Here is an 18534-nt window from a genome sequence, read left to right on the forward strand (position 1 = left end):
TACAGAAAAGGACTCCTCCTGCGGAGCAAACAAAGAGGAAGGAGCTGGAAGGAGCCGTCGGGAGGCAGGACCAGAGGGAAGATAGCTGGACATTACAGAAAAGGACTCCTCCTGCGGAGCAAACAAAGAGGAAGGAACTGCAAGGAGCTGTCAGGAGGCAGGACCAGAGGGAACATAGCTGGGCATTACAGAAAAAGACGCTTCCTACAGAGGAGAGGAAGGAACTGGAAGGAGCCGTCGGGAGGCAGGACCAGAGGGAAGATAGCTGGACATTACAGAAAAGGTTGCTTCCTATGGAGGAGAGGAAGGAACTGCAAGGAGCTGTCAGGAGGCAGGGCCAGAGGGAACATAGCTGGGCATTACAGAAAAAGACGCTTCCTACAGAGGAGAGGAAGGAACTGGAAGGAGCCGTCGGGAGGCAGGACCAGAGGGAAGATAGCTGGACATTAGAGAAAAGGTCGCTTCCTACGGAAGAGAGGGAAGAGCTGAGGATTTGGATGAGACAGAAACAAAGGGAAAGACTGACTGCCTATAAAAAGCACAGACAGAGCCTGAGGGACAGGGAGCGTAAACCATTCTGTGGCTCTTCAGCAGAGGTGGGAGATGTTTGCCTTTGTTTCTGGATTTGATATTACAGTTTGCTATGAGCAATACCGTTGTTAGCAATAACATCTGCATCACTACTCCTTAACTTTCCATAGCTTTTTCCAAACAAAAAAACAGCAAGCATTGTGAGAAGCAGGCAGGAAAAAGAAAAGTAGGTACCCATGTACTTTGAGCCACATGAGAACATGCTTGCCTTTATAAATTGTACTGTCTACTTTCTTATTAGGTTAATGCTTCTTAAGCGGTATTTTCGAAGAACAAAAGAAGCCTGCCATTTGGCCAAAGACACTCTCACTTCTCGTGTTGCCGGTTCAAGTTCCTCCCAGCCTCGTGAAGGTCCATTTCTCTACAGCCCCTGGTTGAGTTCGGATCGACCTGGCAACCCTTTTAGGTATCCTGGGCTAAGAAATAAATCTAGCATCTCAAATCTTTAAACAGTAATTAAGGTAGATTAGTAACATACCAGCTAAGAACAAAGACCCCAACCTTCCCGGAAGTGAACTAGATTTTGTTCAAAATTAGAAAATTATCAAGAGAAAGTTTGTTAAACAAAAATAATACCATGAAAAGTGATATTTACCTGTTGAGTTCAAAGTTCGCCACTCAATAAACATAATTGATGTAGATTCCGTGTTCCTGTAGTCTGCTTGCTGTTTAAGTGATGACTCCGGGGATGTGGCTGAGTAAATGAGCTAATAACTTTCTGCGCAGTTGGGAACAGTAAATTGTTTTTGTAGCATTGAACTTCCAGCCTGTGATGATCAGCTTTCAGGCACACCAACATCTAAGATAAGAGTATCGTATTTTGCAGACAAAACTGTTATGTAGTATGGTAATAAGTGTAGTATTTTTTTTTCTTGCAGGTCTTTCAACGTATCAGGCACTGATGAAAAAAGTCCCAAGTCTCAGACAGAAAGTTCCCCTTCTCAGTTGTGTTATTCTCCAGACAGTGAATATTCGCATGATCTTCGCAGAAGACTGAGTCTTCGTCGACCAGGTATTGTTATCACCCGTTGTGATACGCTACGTACAGTGGGATTTTGTTTCAAGGATGAAGGTGAGAACTAAAGACTCAAACTGTACATGGACCCGAGTGCACTGCTAGCTGTTATAGTGCATTATGGGATACGTAGTGTGGTGATATTGCACAGTATAAAACTTAGTGGTGGGCCGTTAACAGTAAAAAAAAAAAGAAGAAGTTAATCTGTAAACTGGTCGGACTCCATCAACCTTGACATAGCTGCTCTAAGGTGTCACACACATTTTCACAACATTGTTCATGTTTATTTTTCACTTACTTCCATAAAAATGACTGTACCTATATCATACGTTTTCTTGTTGCAGTACTTTTTTTGCCAGAGGACCAACTAACGATGGGTGGTATGCTCGGCAACACCAGTCAGTCAGAGATGGACTGGCTGGATGATCTCTCTGACAGTGCAGGAAGCTGCCTAAGTGTACTAGACTGGGCTGTCATTAAAAGGATGGTGGCTGAAGAACCTGGTTGATGTTAAAAATAATAAATAATATTATAAAAAAAAAAAATGACTGTACAGTAAAATAGGTTGTAAGGTACCAGAAGTGCCTAATGGATACATTGTATAATCTGAAATATAAAATGGTAGATTTTTTTCTTAAAAACTTTTTTTAGTCTGACATTTGTTCCTGTTTATATTTGTAATGTCTTCAGGTGGTGTTTTATATTTTTATATTAGTAGCCTTTTATTTTGTAGCCTCCTTGACTGTTTTAAACAGCTTCTTGTATTTTTCATTTTAAACCTGTGATTTAAATAAAGTACTTTAATAATAAGCCATTTTAACAGTCCCATACTTTCATTTTTTATGTATAATTCGGTGTTACATCAGTACCTTATTACACCACAATACAGCATTGAAAAAGATTAATCTAAATTAAAATCCATTCATTCATTCTGTTCATGGATTTAAACTGGACTTTTTATAAACAAAAAAAAAATCTATTAAGAAATTGGTCTTCTAATACTTAAAATGGATAATATTACACCAATCCCTAAATCAGTGCACTTGCACTCTCATTGTCAAAAAATAGTATTTGATATCTTATTGATGGTTTGTATGCTAAAGCACTTGAGTTGTCTTGGGCCTAAACACATTTCAAGGTTGCTGTTCACCTGAGACTTGTTAATTTTACTCAGAACTAAAAAACGGAGACACCATTCTTTCTATGCTCCTTAATTCTGGAACCAACTGCTTGAAATACTGAGATAGAAACTACTGGCTTCAGTAAACTTGGACTGAAAACGTTTGTCTATAAACCCAGCGCTGCCTTTGAAAAATAAGTCCTCCAGGACGGCTGTGGCGCTGTGTGCACACGATCAGCGAAGAAGAAGAAGAACAACAACTTCCTTAGGTCAGAGGTAAACAGTCGCGTTTGAAAACATGGATGAAGGTAAATACTTTGCTGATTTTTACGTCTGTTTTTTCTGTGTTGGATTAATTTAAACTACTTGAATTATGTTTTGTAGCCACGAAGAACTCTTTGTGTGCTTTTCTTTCGGGATTACTTTAAATACATAACATACTAAATGTTGAAGTTTGCTACTTTATTGTTAGCTTAACAATTTAGCTTACATTCTTTTGAGTATTTAAATTAGATTTATTATTGAACATTGTCACCGAAAGTGCTGTAAAGTGCTGTTTAGTTAGTTATTTAAAACTGGTTTTTCTGTTGGCTTGATTGCACATCTGTTTTGAGGCTTTTAGATGGTTTTATACCTGGTACATTAACAGAAGTGTAAATTGCAGATCTCATGGTGAAACAAATGAGCTGTGTTATTAAGTCTACTCTAAAATATTCTCTTTTGAGCAGAAAAACTACCGAGTGATGGAGACATCGGAGCTGTCATGGGATTCTCTGGGTTTGGTATGTGGCAGCTCCAAATGATATGACGGGTTATATTTAATGTAGCATAGAGCGTACTGTTTCAGATTTGATTGAATCAATTAAGGTTAATTTCTTTTGTACATTTTTAGGTAAGAAGGCGCGGACATTTGATCTTGAAGCCATTTTTGAGCAAACCCGGAGAACAGCTATTGAGAGGAGTCAGCGTGTCCTGGGTGAGTATTTTGTGAGTTGTACTGCTGTTTTGCATGTGGACTGGATTCTTTACATAATTCACTCCTTGTTTTGGAGAAGTGTTGAGATTTGTTGTTTATTTGACCCACTATTAGTCACAAAACACCAAAACACTGACCTATTGTACATAAAAAGTTAAATGCTTCAGTCAAGTTTTCCATACAATATGTTGAGTTTTATGTGTAAAATAAATAACTTCAGTGTGTCCGACATGCCCTCAGAGGATCGACAGAAAGGGCCTCAGATGGAAGAGGAAGGGGAAAGCTCCAAGTCAGTCAAAGGTCCTAGTCAGAGAGACAAATCTGCTGCTCGGTAAGACAACTTTGCCTTGTTTGAGTGAGTATGTCCGAAACTTTTCTTAACTAGGCCTGAACGTATTTTTGCTTTACTTGAGAATCTGTTTTTAAAAAATCCTCAGGAACCAGCAAAGTGGCAGCAGCAGTAGTGACAGCAGTGATTCAGACTCGGAGCTCGTTGGGCCACCAGTGCCTCCTCAACATGGAGCCCAGGAGGATGAGCTTGTAGGACCACCCCTTCCACCAGATTATAGGGACAACACAGCAAATAGTGACGATGATGACGACGACGACGATGAAGCAGACGCACAAGATGACGACGATGATGATGTATGTATGAAAGCCATTTTAGTTTTTTGTATTTTGAGTTTGCAGTGTGGATCATCAAATTGTTCCTCTTTGTCAGTAGATGCTGGGAGTGATAACATTGAATGTAATTCTCTTCTGCTGTGTTTCTCATACAAGTGAAATTAAAAATTAAATCAGTAAGCTATAAAATTCATCATTAGTGTTGTTATATACATCATCAACTCTTTTCCAATCATGATATTTCTACCTGTAATACAGGAACTCGAAAAGCACTTGAGTATTACAAACATGAACACTAGGTGGCAGCACCACAACAGCCAGACGCTGTGTAACGCTGCTTCATGTTGTTTGATTGTTATATTTGTTTGTTTTAGGAGAATTCAAGTGATCCTGGAAAATATTAAGACATATTATGATTGAATCTTCATTTTATGATGTCGTGATGTGAACAGCTCAGGTCAGAACAAAGCAATTTAGATCCTGACCACAGGCTTTTGTCATCATACACATGCAACTCTTTAGTTACAAAAAGTTAATTACTGACAAATCTGTTTGAAAATAAAAAGGAAACTAGACAATAACAAAATAACTAGCATTTTTTTTGTTCCACGTTTTTCCTCAGAACCCAGTGAAGAAGATTCCAGACACTCATGAAATCATTCTACAACACGGCACCAAAACGGTAATGATTTTGTCTACAGCACTGAAAATATTCTAAGTTTATTAACTCTTTAAAGTTTTTAAAAATGTATTTTCTTTACTGTTGCTAGAACACATTAAATGGCTTGAAACTTATTGTTGAAGTCTTCATAGATAGATACTTTATTTCAGACTCAAGGTCCAACTAGTAAAAAAGTACAAAATGACAAACAACCAAACAGAAATGCACATCTACAATCACCTAAAAATAAAATGTAATGAAATTTGATACAAAAACTACATAACAATTAATAAAGAGTTTTTTGAAACGTAAAATTATTCATTTAGTTTTATAAAGTTTGCAACAGCGGCTGGATTTATCCTTTCCTGTTATTGTGTAACAGATCTGACCCCTTGTCTTGTGGTATTGCACTTTCAAATGAAGATATTTAACTCTGAGTTTGCTATCCAGAGGCAGAATTAATGCAGCCAACACTTTTCTTTCTGAATAATGAAGTGCTTTCCCTGCGCTGACCTTCAAGTATTTTATATTTTCTCTTTTTTTTTCTTTCTTTCTGTAAGTCAGTTTAGAAGCAGCCAACCCACGTTACAGTGTGACAATCTTAGGTTTGGGATTAAGTTTGAATTGACTGCTAATTGCCTCCTCAGGTATCAGCTCTTGCCTTAGACCCCTCTGGAGCCCGCCTGGTGACGGGCGGATACGATTACGATGTCCGTTTCTGGGATTTTGCTGGAATGGACCAGGCTCTGCAGGCTTTCCGAACCCTGCAGCCCTGTGAGTGGTATGTGGAACGTCAACACAGTTGCCCAACATGTGTTTAAATTGGTTTCATGCAAACATCAGGCACACGGACTTCATTTAAGTGTGCTTCAGCGCGTACAAACATACACACGAAGGCTTGTTAAGCTTCATCGGCTCTAATGTTTGCTTTGTGGAATCCCCTCTTTTCATCCAAAATGACGCTTTTAGAAGCAGATGGTGAAGTTATGTGTGTGTTTGTGTTTATTCTGTGTTCCGGTGTTCCTGGCATTAAAGATTCTGTTTTTGCTTTTGGGAACCAGTGGACTGAGCTGGACAAGGCTTCCCCTTGTTAAGGGAAATTCATGCTACATTTATTATGATTACATTGAGATCCAGTGGACTTTATGGGTTACTGGAAAGATAAACTTAAGTCACAAAGCCGAGCAGGTGAAGTGGTGAAGTCCACTCTTTGTCCTTTTGTGATATAAAAGAGAAACTTGTCAACTTCTTTCACTTGACGGATTTTTATAGTCTTTGCAGCTTCTTAATTCTTGTGTTTATGTAGGATTAAAAATGTTATTTTCATTCATTATGCTGTCTCACTCTAACTTACCATCATTATGTTAGTTTAGTTTCATGCATCAGATATAGAAACTAGGTGTACCACTGAAACATGGATGTCTCAACGTTTTTCTTTCTTTTTTTTTTGACTAAAAATATTTTGTGCAGAACCTTTTCTAGCTGATTGCACCATAGAAATAAAGCTAAATCATCTGGTTTATGCTCTTCTGTGTGTCAGCCACCAGATCAAGTCCGTGCAGTACAGCATCACAGGTGACGTCCTCCTGGTGGTCTCTGGAAATGCACAGGCCAAAGTGTTGGACCGTGACGGCTTCAACGTCATGGAGTGTATCAAAGGAGACCAGTACATTGTGGACATGGCCAACACCAAGGTGTGCAAAAATAGCTTTCTTAATTGACTTTGCTTGAAAAAATGTTTTAAAACTCTCTCAGTGCATGATTTTATTCATTATTGTGTTGGAGGAACCATTGCTTAAAGGTAATTCTGTTTACACCTAAAGTCCGACAACAAGATTAATGTCAGGATCAGGTGATCATGGTCGTTGAAAAGAAGTCGGGGTTTGTCCGAAAGAAAAGTTGTTTCCCCAAATCTCAGGGATTCTCGCTCATATCGGAGGAAAACTGCAAACATATAAACAAGAATGTTTTGTATATTTCCCACTAGTGTAGACATTACTACCGATCAAATGAATTCTGTCTTTCAAATGACACCCAACTATAGAAAGGCTTAGGCGGGATGAATAGGATACCTATTTTGACTGTTGGGATGTATAGTTGACATCCAGTATTTATGCTTTCGTAAGAAAAATGACAGACGTAAACATTTGACACGACATTATGCCCAGAATTATCTGACTAAATGTTCTGACTTACAGCTTTAAGTATGACATGATGTGTAAAGTTGGAAAAATATGAAATTTAAGTATTGTCCAGATCTGAATGCGCTTAAAGTATAAAGATAGAAAGTATGGAATTAAAAAAAAATCAACAATCAAACTGTATTTATCTATAAAACAAGATAAAAACGCTGTAAATGTTAATGTGGCAATGCATATTTCTTTTCACTTCTGTTGCAATTCAACTCAACTCCATTGAGCAGCTTCTAGTTATAAACAACAACTCCTGTGTTCCTCAGGTAAACCCTACAAAACTATTTAATGGTAGCAGGCCATTCCCTCTGTGTTTTGATTACAAGCCAAATGGTCAGAGCCTAACCTCCGAGAAAGAATGACTCCAAATGTTTTTGTCCTTCAACCTGTACCTACAAAGTCAAACCCTGATTAGGTGTCTATATTTGGGTTTTAGTGGTATTGGTGGTCAGCAACCATGTGTGCCTGCTGCGGCACATTTAGACATGGTTTATAAATGTGCTTGAAGTGAAGGTCCATTGATTACAAGAAGTGGTTTTCAGGATGTCCTTCATTCTTATCCTGCTCTATCTGTCCCATCTGGAGCAGATTGGTTCAGTCCAATGCATCTTGGCGTGCTAACAGAGTCTCAGTCGATTAGCTGTCTCTCGTGTGATTAACTCATTCCCTCCACTCTGCCTAGGTTGACGTGTAATTACTTCCTTTCTGATTCATCCTATCTCTTCTATCTGCTGAGTGGTTTGGGACTCACAAGCTGATGTATGCAACAGATTTTTTTTATTTTTATTTTTTTTTTTTGGCTGCTAAAATTTGTTTCTACAGATTTTGGAAAAGTTATACATGTTGTTTGATACATGTTCCTTTTAATCCACTGCAGGTTTTAGTCATTAGCAATTTATCTTCCAAAACTATTGAGGAAGAAGAGGAATTGTATTAGTACAGGACAATTACAACTCATTCAGTTGGTTCTGATGATTTATGCGATGAATAATTGCTGTATGTAATTTCATCGTCAGAGCAGTAGTTGACCCTGTTTACTCCAAAGTTGATTTTATATTATTACCATTTTCCCCATTAAATTTAACTGCTGAGCAATTCATAACTAATTTTAGACATAAAACAGCTGTTAAAGTGGTGCTGTTGAGTGTATAACAGTAAGCAGACAGGCCTTCTCCTGATCCACGCATACCTATGTTGTTTGGGTCACATCTTCTGCTGAGGCATGGCTCTGTTTTCTCTTGTGTCCTGTCAAATAGCTGTGTGTCATGTGTGCAGACTCCTTGCTGTCTGACCTGGTGGCTAGAGGCCCCCCCGTTGAGCTATTCTTCTTTAAAGATGTTTTTTTATGAGTTCAGTGCCTTTCTCAAATATCCCTACCTCTCTCCGTATTTTGTTTCACTATATCCAAAATCTTATTTTTATTTTATTAACATCTTTTGTGATCACAGAGTAGTGCATAAATATAAAGAGTAATGGAAAAGATATATTTTTGTAAATAATCTGACAAGATTTCTTCTTCCCCCACCCCCCCCAGTTGCTTTAGCGCACTTCTCAAAATAAATTTGAAATTCTCAAAACCACTTGTTCATTTTGTCACTGGTGTGCATCAAAAAATAATTTTCTTATTTCTTTCAACAAGTCACAAATGTTCTTTGCAACTCATGTTCAATTCTTTGCTTTTTCCTACATTTTCAATTGCTTATGTCAAGCTGATCAAAGTGTATTCTGTGGGTCTCTGTTGAATTGTCTCAACCTCCACGACATTTAGGCATAACTTCATTGTATAAGTCTTAACACGCAAAATGTTTGAACAGGTTGTCATAATATCTCAAGAATATTTCTATACACTTCCATTAGACGTCTTTCTAAATCTCTTCTGAACTAATAAGTTGCTCCCTGGTGAATCCTAAGTTTCTCCAATGTCCATATCTTATTGTGTTTCTATTGCCACTGTAGTTTTCTTTTTCTTTGCTCTGTTTTCTGTATCACAATCACATGGTCTGTCAGCAAATTTCCCTAAAACCTTACTCTACTTTAAACTTCTTCACAATGGTCATCTCTGACCCATCTGCTGTGTTCGTTGGTCTTCATGATGCTTTTTTGTTCTCTACTGAACCTCTAAAGGCTTCCTCGGATTCACGCTGAGATTAAGTTACACACAGGTGGAGTCTGTCCACTAATTAGACGACTTCTGGAGGCCGATGGTTGCCAGGTAGAGGTGGTCGAATTCAAATGAAATAAAAGTACAAATTCTTAGTCTTCCGTCTCACAATTTGTGTTTCAGTGACATTAAATCCCAAAAGTATTTATTGAGGTTTGTTCTTATAACATGAATAAAAATGGAGAAGTTTACATGTCTGAATCCTTTTTTGCAAGGTAATGCAATTCTCTGCAGGACTCCTCCAACTGAGGGGACGGCCAAAGCTTATTATTAAAGGAACTTTGTGTCTAAGATGCAGCGCTGCCTCCTGCCCAGTCTCAAAATTAACTTGCTCATTTGCTAAGCAAGGTCTGTGCTGTTGGAGGCCAGAAATTAGTTTAAGAGCTTGTTCAAATTAAGGGTCATTTTCTTAATGGAGATTCCTCTGCAATGCAGGCATATGGGGGCGGGGGGGGTGGGGGGATAATAAACATTCCTTTTTATTTAGGTGTTAATTTTCGCTTGCACTCAGAACTGAAAATCCGTCGTCACACAGACATTACAATCGGTGATGAACAACTGCTGTCTTATCATATAATTGGTTTAGAATTAAACTGCACATTGTGTTGGTTGATCTTGGCAACATTCGGCCTTTTAAATCTCCTTGTTAATTCTGACTGCAACCTCTTTGGCTCGTCTCTAAATGTTAAATGGGTTTGAAAACACTTATGTGGCAGCTTCAATTTTTGAACCTTAATCTAAATTAGACAACAAAATCCCCATTATCATCCCTCTGTGTGCAGCCTGTCGAAGCTGGGCTCAGTTTTAAGTAGTTTAATTATCTGCTCGTCTTTGTTCCAGGGACACACAGCCATGCTGAACTGTGGCTGCTGGCATCCTAAGATTAAAGAGGAGTTCATGACCTGCTCAAATGATGGGTGAGTTTTTCAATTTTAATGTTTCAAAACGTCAAACGTTTCGTTTGAAGGCAAAACGTTTAACGCCTTCATTATTTTTTTGTTTCCATTGCATTCCAATAAAACATAGTTGCCGAACTTTAGTCGTTAAAATAAACGGTTTCCAAGATGCTGTTTCTGCACTGCTTTCAGATAATTTCTTATTTACACATCCATCCATTCTGATCTCAAGATTAATACTCAGCGTGAAAAGCAGTTTTCACTAAAGAAGCCTTTTAATTGTTCCCTTTTCTCTGGTTACCACCAGGGAGTACAATATTCAAAATAAAATTTTATTATGTTTTTTTGTTTGTTTTATGTTTTGGTAACTTGCATTGGATTAACAGGAAGACATAAGACTGACCTGCAAGCATATTTATCACATTTTCTTCAAAAAGCAAAGATTGGTTAATTCAGAATGAATACAGCGAAAAGCAATGTAGCAAATTAACTTGTTTTTTCAGTATATCTATTGCTGGTTCTCTGGAGTTTAAACAGGTCATCGTTGAGGTCCATTTCTTTTAGCCACTGGCGGAACGGGGACCAATATTTCACTTCCTGCTCTGCGCAATAAACGGGAGGGGAGAAAAGCTCACTGTTGGAGAACCACAGTAAAGTATCTTGGAGTTGCCAGATCTCCCTAACTTGCATTAAACCCCATAACTGGTTATTTGGGAGTGTAGCCCAACATCACAAACATAAACTAGGGAACTAGGGATTTGACTAAGCACTACTGGGGCTGTAAATGCAACCATTTGCTTTGGACAATTGAAATTTATGATAAAGCTTCTTAACAGAATCAGCTTTTTATCAATAAACACTCCAGGTGGGATTTGTATAAAACAAATAAGGAATGCGTGGCGGATGTTCTGGGATACTGTGGTCCCGTTTCTCTTCTTTAGGTGCTGAAATCCTTATTAGTGTGGAGTTATGAGCTCTTTTCAATTCCTGATGTAGATTTACAAATAGAAATATGAAAAACTGTCAGAAAACTGGAGATAAAGTAGATCATCATCTTGATTTTTCTCAAGGTTGACGATCTAAACACAAGAATGCCTCACCACATATAGGAAATATTTTTTTTTTACATTTTTGTCGCTATTGCTGTCTCTGCACTTAATTTCTGTTTAAAAACTTGTTAGGTTTGCTGAAGAGAAAAGAAGGAGGTATTGATCTCTCTGGAAAATTTCACATTTAACAGCAGGAAACTGTAGGATATGGTTCAAAATAAAGTGCATGAACATTTGTACATGAACAAGTGTCTTTCTGTATTCTCCAACTTTGTGTTGCATAACAGAAGAATAAGTGCTGTTCAAAAGGGCTTTGAGCAAAGCATTGAAAGGAAGGGTGCTACCAACTGGGTCCATCATTTTAAAACAACAAAACCAGTTATTTCTAAGATTTTTTGAGGGTTTTTTTTCTCTTTTTGTTGATATCTTCTAAAGTCTTCAGTGAAGTTTTGCTCACATATGAACTCATTATACAGCTAGCAATGCTAAAAAAAAAAAAATATGGCTATCACTTCATATTAGACTAATAGGTTTGGAGCATCTCAGGTGTGCAGTGATATTTGAACATCAACATGTGCAAGAGAAACGGCAACGCGGTGAGAGCAAGCGAGTGTGACAGGCAGCGGTGCGGAAACACGGAGGTTATCATCGCTAAGTGGAGACGAGGTTCCCAGCTCTGCGGTGTTTACCGGTGTAACTGCTCTCCCAGATGTGGCTGTTGGTTTATTTAGCTTTCATTGAGCCTCTGGAAATCCTCTGCTGGCACGTTAGCGCTGGGTGTTGCCCCTCGCAGGAGATCAGCAGTGAGGAGCGCACAGGGAGCCATTCATAGACGGAGAGCAGCTGCATGTGTGAACGGTTCACTGCAGCGGAGCAGGACGGCAGCGCAGGCCGAGCGTGTCGATGGGAAGAGTGGAAGGGACTACACGGTGTCCGGTGTGGGGCGTTCGCTCCTTTACCTCTAATAATTTATCGTCACGCTATATCCATTTCATGATTTACTGTGTTGCACTGCATAGGGGAACCTGGATGATAAAACGTTGGAGTTTCTTTGTTGCTATTGGTTTGTGTTGTTCTGTATATTTTGCTAGAACTCTAATATTAAAAAATGTTTCTTATTGCTCTTTTTCAAATACATTAAAAAGCTTTAAGCAGTTTATAAAGAAGCCTAAAATAGTTTGTGCCTTAATAGCAAATTCCCAAATCTTTCTATTTACATGAATAATTACGTTTGATTTTTACTTTAACATCAGAAAATATTCATGGGCATTTTTCCTCCCAAACCTGCTAAACATATCAGACAATAAAGTCCAGAACCTGACTTGAACAAAAGTGACAAATCAGCTGGGGTTAAAGTGGCTCCAGAAAGGTCAATTAATGGCCAGGCCATCAGACTAATTGGAAGCAGGCCTGGCTGCTGCTTAAGCCGTCCATGAAGTGGAGCATGGATGTGATCGATCCACTTTGCACCAGTAAACAAAGCACTTTATTTTCCAAAGACTCAGAACTGCCCACTTTTTATAAGCACTCAGCTGAGAAAATGTTGCGAGGTTGATACAATAAGTGGAATTGCAAAATATTAGAAAAAACAATATCAAAGTGCAAAGAGAATCTGACCTCTTCATCTAGAAAACTTGATCAGCTCTAGCTTTATGGTTCCCGTTCAAATCATTTTCACATTGGAGATGTTGAGGAGAATGAGCGTGTCATTTGGTCTGGACTTTTTCCTAAGTTGCTGCCCACACTTGTAAAATTTCTGACTAAAGATGTGTTCACACAGCTGGAGGAAGGGGGGTGGAGGGAATCGTATTCCTTGAGTATCCGGAGGGCGGATCATGCATAATTTTGAATTTCAGTCAGAGTTTACCTTTATTTTTTTTATTTATTTATTACAACAAACTGAAAAGGGGTTATGGATTGTTTTAATTTGTAGGGCCTTAATTGTAAATATTTATTTCAGCTGATTCAGAAGACTGAGCTAAGTGGAACTTAACAGCTGTGCTGAAAACAATATAAATTGAAAACCTTGTCCAGATAAACTCATGCAACATTTGTTTTTGCATTAGAGGAGTATTTCTACTGTTTTTCCTTTCATCTTAAAAATGACCTGCATTTTCCTTATGTTGTCCCTCTGGCAGCTTATATAAAAAAGGAAAGAAGGAAGAAAAACAGACTATTAATCTCTTTAGGATTTTATGAGAGTGACCCTCTTAATGCAAACCATGAACCTCCCCCCACAATATATATATTTCAAATCAACCATGCCTTATTAATGAACTCATTGACATCATGAGGGTTGTGACACTTGTCAAGATTAGAAACAGGCGGATATATTTATGCCCTGCAGGGAGCATAAAGGGGCCTTAAAACATTCAAGACACATGTCCTGACAGCAGGGCTGCAGACTACTGGCCTTGATGGATGCAGCGATAAACTCTAAAAGTCGTGTCACTCTTCATCTTATTGTTTTCTTTCAACTCATCCTTATTCACAGAGGCCCCAACACTCAGAATGTCACCAAATTGTAAAAGCAAATGAGATTCTGAACTATTCGCTCAATGCTTCATGCTTTACCGTCTGCATGTGAAAAGATCTCAAATACTCATAACTTTAAAATAAAAAGCCTTAGGCACAAAGCCTACCTGTGAACTGATGATAATCTAAACTGCTACAATCTTGTCTGACCTTGTGGTCTGTCATCCTTTCAGTTCGACACGTCGGACTGTCAAAGAATCCTTTCTTCATTTTGCCACCCATGAGATACGATGTGCTCTATCCATTCAGTTTGTAAACACTAATGATAAGCCACCGGGTCTCCAGCCTGTTGTTGAGTTTGTCTCACCATAAAACTAACACCTTTGCTGCCTATTTAGGAGGTCTCTGCGATGATAATTTGAATCGGTAATAATGTACGATCTGCAGACCTCCCAGCTTCTTAATTGAAAGAGCCCCATTCTGTCGTTGGACAGAATCTCATTCACAAGGCCTACATCCTTCTTAAATTATGTCCTAAATGGAGGAAGTGGATAAGAGGAAAGCAGCGATAATGCAGCAGCAGGGAGGCTGGGATTGTTCTTCCAAAACCATGGGTTGAATAGGGAAGTCCGTACAGCTGGAAAACTATTTCTTCTCACACCGGTGTGAACATGTCGACGTCTCAGATTTGAAAGTGATTAACGGCACAATGTTTTCCAGCAAATACGCGGTTTATCCAAGGGGAGGCTATTATGTGCTGACCCAGATCTCTCTGCTGAAAGACTGAAGAAGTTTGTCACAAACACTTTCCCTCATTAGAAAGTGTCGGGAACGCGTGTCTTGTAAAAAGGCAGGAATAAACCGAATGCAGCTACAAAATATTTAACTAACTTGGGTTCGAGATGATTTCTGTTCAAATGAAAATCTTATTGTATTGATAAGCGTTTAATACTTGCCAAAGGGTATTTTCCACCCTAAGTAGATCTTGTGTTTTTACAGACACTGTTGGAGAACATTTGGTTCGATGAATGCTGCTTTACAGATCTCGGGAGCATTGTAGGAATGGTGTTTTTGCTTTCTTCTTTTGCGACTGATTTTTCAGCCAGTTGAACCGAGAATAGGACAAATGGCGACTTTCTAATTGGGCCCACGTGTTTTTTTTTTTTGTTTTTTTTTCCCCCTTTGTGTCATGAGGCACACTTGAGTACGGGTACACACAAAAACACACAAATTGAGAGGAATGTTTGCAGGATGTTTGAATGCCAGGGATTCCCTCCGTTCTGGCCTTCTGCCAGGGCTGCAGCTGGACCTGGTTTAGTTGCCACAAAATCACAGAGCCCAGGGTGGCGGTTTTCGTCCAAGGGACTTACAAATGCATTCTTTTTAAAATGTTTTTTATGCCATATTAAGAAACTTGGACAGCTTTAATGTTTACTTTTTTATATTTTGTTTGAGGAGTGCAGTAGGTTGTTGAGGATGAACGCTGAGCGTGTGAACATGTCGAGGCGATTCACCCCGTTGGACACTTTGGGTTCATCCACAGTCCAGTTCATATCCAAATGTTCCTTCCTTGCAGTGCAAGCGTTCCATAGCCTGCGCAAGAATGCACATACTAAATGAATGCACTTGTCCTTTTTTGTCCATTCTGCAGCCATGACTGAATATTTGACTGACAGTAACTTTTGTCTTTTTTTATGTGTGAGCTGTGAATACAATATTTGTTTCTTTTTCTAGTTCCTCTGAAAGGATCTGATGGCACAGTAGCTTGATTAAACCTCAGTGATGTTGTGACTCAGTCTCACAGAAAGTAGGGCAGATATTCAGCTGCTTACAACCAGACAGTGTTGTTAAATTAGAGGAACTTGCCCCTTTGCTGTTCCCACAGTCCATCTGCGCTTCGTCCACATTGTTTCCCATTTAGCCTCTTTGCTTGAGTGGAACTCCACGTATCCCTCCTCCTAAACCTCTTTGTCATTTCCCGACTTTATCTTCTTCAGCTGTGAAGGAGCATGGAGCATCTTCCCTTCTTAATCCTCCTTTCTCATAACAGAGTCCCAGTTAATCAGTCAACCAGCTATCACCGGGATTCTACCAGTAAAACACCCTCATACAAGATGTCTGCCTCACTTTTCCTTATCTCGTCATCTGTGAAAGAAATCCCAGCAGCCATCACCCCTGTGGTGTCTGTAACCTGATGGCCAGATAAAACCTGGGGCCAAGGAGAGCCGTCTCTCCTCGGTCGACGTGTGAATGAACGTGTTGCCTCGTAAAGTGTGCACGCATGACTGGGGTTGTATGGGTTTTGTTCTGTTACATTCCCCCCCGCCCCCCCTTTAGTCTGGGGAGTGTTTGTACAGGAAAGGTGGGTGGGGGGAGGAGGGGGGGCAATTGAAGCGAAAACAAAAGTTGGAGAATGGAAGCAGCAAAACTGTATTGGAAAAAAAAAAACATACTACTATAGAGTAAAATTGTAATTTAATTTTTAGACTTCACTGTTGCGGTGACATTAGAGGTGATCAGTTTAAAGTTAAAGCAAGGGTTTATAAAAAACTGAAAAGTGCATGAATGACCAGCACTTATTTATATACACATATTACATATTGTGATCCTTTAACCACGTGGAATCGTACAATGGCCTGTGCATACTTTGACACAAACCATCTTCAGTTTTTGAAGTGGCATCCAACTTCTCCAACTTTTGAGTTCAAAATGTAACCATATGTTGTTATTTTTGTAACTAATTCAAGCAGAAAGACATTTTAAATGACCCATTTCGCCAACCCACACATCGGAGCCAACACTTTCCATTTCCCTTTCCTCACTAAGTCTCTTATTGGTGACAGGTGAGGGTGCGCAGTCTTCCCCCCCGTGGAAAAACGCCATTAAGATAAATAGCATTCCGGGTTCTGCGTGCGGCTCTAAAGGTTATATTGGCTTTATTAGCCTGACAGGATGCCTGCGATCCTCCGTAAACAAAACAGAGATGTGTGTGAGTGCAGCAAGTGGACTTATTTGTCAACCACTCCATAACTTTGATTTTTCAATGCAACCACCTGTTTAGAGGCTCTTTTTAAAGTGTCCAGGTTGTACTGAGAAAGTAATTACATTACAATAATTTTCAGCAGAATATCTTAACTTTAAGCACTGGATTGTAACAGTTTCAGTCATCAGAGTGAGTTATATTTTTTAACTCTTGGCAGTTTTCAAACCGTATGTCTTCAGCTGGCAGTTGTATCGAGTTGTTAGACTTAACTAAACACACTTGAGTGTATGTGTGTGTCTTTGTGGCCTGTCATGGAGGAATCCTTGCCTGGCTTTTCGTAGCCGCTCTGGGTGTGTGTTTATACTCCGCTGCTGATCCCATGACCCAGAGGGGGTAAGACGTTCACTAAGGTGAGCAGCGGGTCGCAGACACATTTAGATGTACTCCGGCCTGCTGTGAGAGTTTGTGTGGCAGCATGAGAGGTTGAGCAAACATGTATGTGCTGTACACGTGTTTTTTTTTTTACTTTAAAAATGCAAAGAGTTACATTTCTGTAAATTTCCGGACTCCCTCTTATAAGCAGCTAATTTCTTGCGGACTTATCGAGATTGCCTAACTTGAATTACAGGTTCTGTTGTCTTTCCTATTTTGAAGAGTGACTAATGGGACTTCTGTGTCATACCGTATTAAATATTTTTGTTTGTTGTGAGATTATGCAACTACAAAAGCAAAGAAAATCACTTGTAAGGTTTTTACGGGCCTTTACCAAGTAATTCTGGCATGTGCTGTCTCTATACGGTCACAAAATATCTGTTTAGATTTATTCTTAGATTGGCTTGTAAACGTGATGTGAAATTGAAATGTTCTCCTTTGAGAAGTTTTGGAACAACTCTAGCTTTTGCTCTAAAACAATTTATTCTTGACCACAAAATGAGTATTTAGATAGTAGTTTTCTAGTGTTGTGTAAATCCCAAACATTTATACTGTTGTCTGTTCAATTTGTTTAACTGTATTTAATTTGGAAAAGTTTGTATATTGTCATTTTTTAGAATCAAGTCACGTATTTGTGCAATAATAAAAAGCTTAATTTTTTTTTTCCTCTTCTCTAATGGCTCACATTGCTCATTCGAGCACAATGAGCCATCATATATCAACCAAAAGTCCTGGTGTGTCATTAATGAACAAATGTGTTTTGAAGTATAACATCCATCTCCCGTTCTCAGCACTGTGCGCACTTGGGACGTGAAGTCAGAGAAGCAGCACAAGTCGGTGTTCAAACCTCGCTCCCAGCAGGGGAAGAAGGTCGTCCCCACCTGTTGCACCTACAGCCGCGACGGGAAGCTCATCGCAGCAGGTTGCCAAGACGGCACCATCCAGATCTGGGACAGAAATATGAGCGTGAGTGTTGAAGCACATTCCAGCCGCCGCAACGCGTCGTAGATCGCAGGAGTGGGTTAGTGGCTTCGCTGTAGCTGTGGGTACAGAGTCGTGAAGCTCAGGGTCACCCAGTCATAGGCCAAAGAGAGCACAGGTTAACCAAACACTAGCTATAAATAATTTGGAATAGATACCTTTAACACTACAACTGCCAAGGACTGGATGTAACTCTCGTAAGTTGAACTCAAATGCCTTTTACCTCATGACTTCACCTAAAATGACTCTCCTTAGCATCATATTGTGGGATAGCTGTAAGATTAAATATAAGGAAGAACAACTTTAGACCGACAACCAGCAGCAGAAGTCTTTTTGACCCAGTAGACATAAAAAGCTGTCCAGACAGCCGCCAAGTGA

At 39.3% G+C, this 18534-nt stretch overlaps 2 protein-coding genes across 9 annotated transcripts in view; both read left to right on the plus strand.

Annotated features, from left to right (window-relative positions):
* Window positions 1-2420, plus strand: part of cplane1 (ciliogenesis and planar polarity effector 1) — a 19909-nt gene extending 17489 nt beyond the window's left edge. For 2 of the 8 annotated variants that reach the window (XM_016679863.1, XM_016679866.1), the window contains exons 46-50: window positions 4-596; window positions 702-757; window positions 833-997; window positions 1470-1603; window positions 1951-2420. In XM_016679863.1, coding sequence (XP_016535349.1) covers window positions 4-596; window positions 702-757; window positions 833-997; window positions 1470-1603; window positions 1951-2114 — 1112 coding nt within the window. In that variant the 3' untranslated portion in view covers window positions 2115-2420. Of the gene's footprint in view, window positions 597-701; window positions 758-832; window positions 998-1469; window positions 1604-1950 lie in introns of those variants that run through there. The other 6 variants (XM_016679872.1, XM_016679874.1, XM_016679869.1 and 3 more) reach the window with 6 other exon arrangements.
* A 355-nt stretch (window positions 2421-2775) lies between these two features.
* The window catches only part of wdr70 (WD repeat domain 70), a 37916-nt gene continuing 22157 nt past the window's right edge, over window positions 2776-18534 (plus strand). Inside the window, exons 1-10 of the mRNA XM_007568361.2 lie at window positions 2776-3034; window positions 3455-3508; window positions 3619-3702; window positions 3943-4033; window positions 4140-4347; window positions 4949-5008; window positions 5635-5768; window positions 6528-6681; window positions 10181-10257; window positions 17967-18141. Of these exons, the coding sequence (XP_007568423.1) occupies window positions 3025-3034; window positions 3455-3508; window positions 3619-3702; window positions 3943-4033; window positions 4140-4347; window positions 4949-5008; window positions 5635-5768; window positions 6528-6681; window positions 10181-10257; window positions 17967-18141 (1047 nt within the window). The 5' untranslated portion in view covers window positions 2776-3024. The remainder of the gene's footprint in view (window positions 3035-3454; window positions 3509-3618; window positions 3703-3942; window positions 4034-4139; window positions 4348-4948; window positions 5009-5634; window positions 5769-6527; window positions 6682-10180; window positions 10258-17966; window positions 18142-18534) is intronic.

The sequence above is a fragment of the Poecilia formosa genome, unplaced genomic scaffold (genome assembly GCF_000485575.1).
Source record: "Poecilia formosa unplaced genomic scaffold, Poecilia_formosa-5.1.2 Scaffold6, whole genome shotgun sequence".
Classification (NCBI taxonomy): Eukaryota; Metazoa; Chordata; class Actinopteri; order Cyprinodontiformes; family Poeciliidae; genus Poecilia; species Poecilia formosa.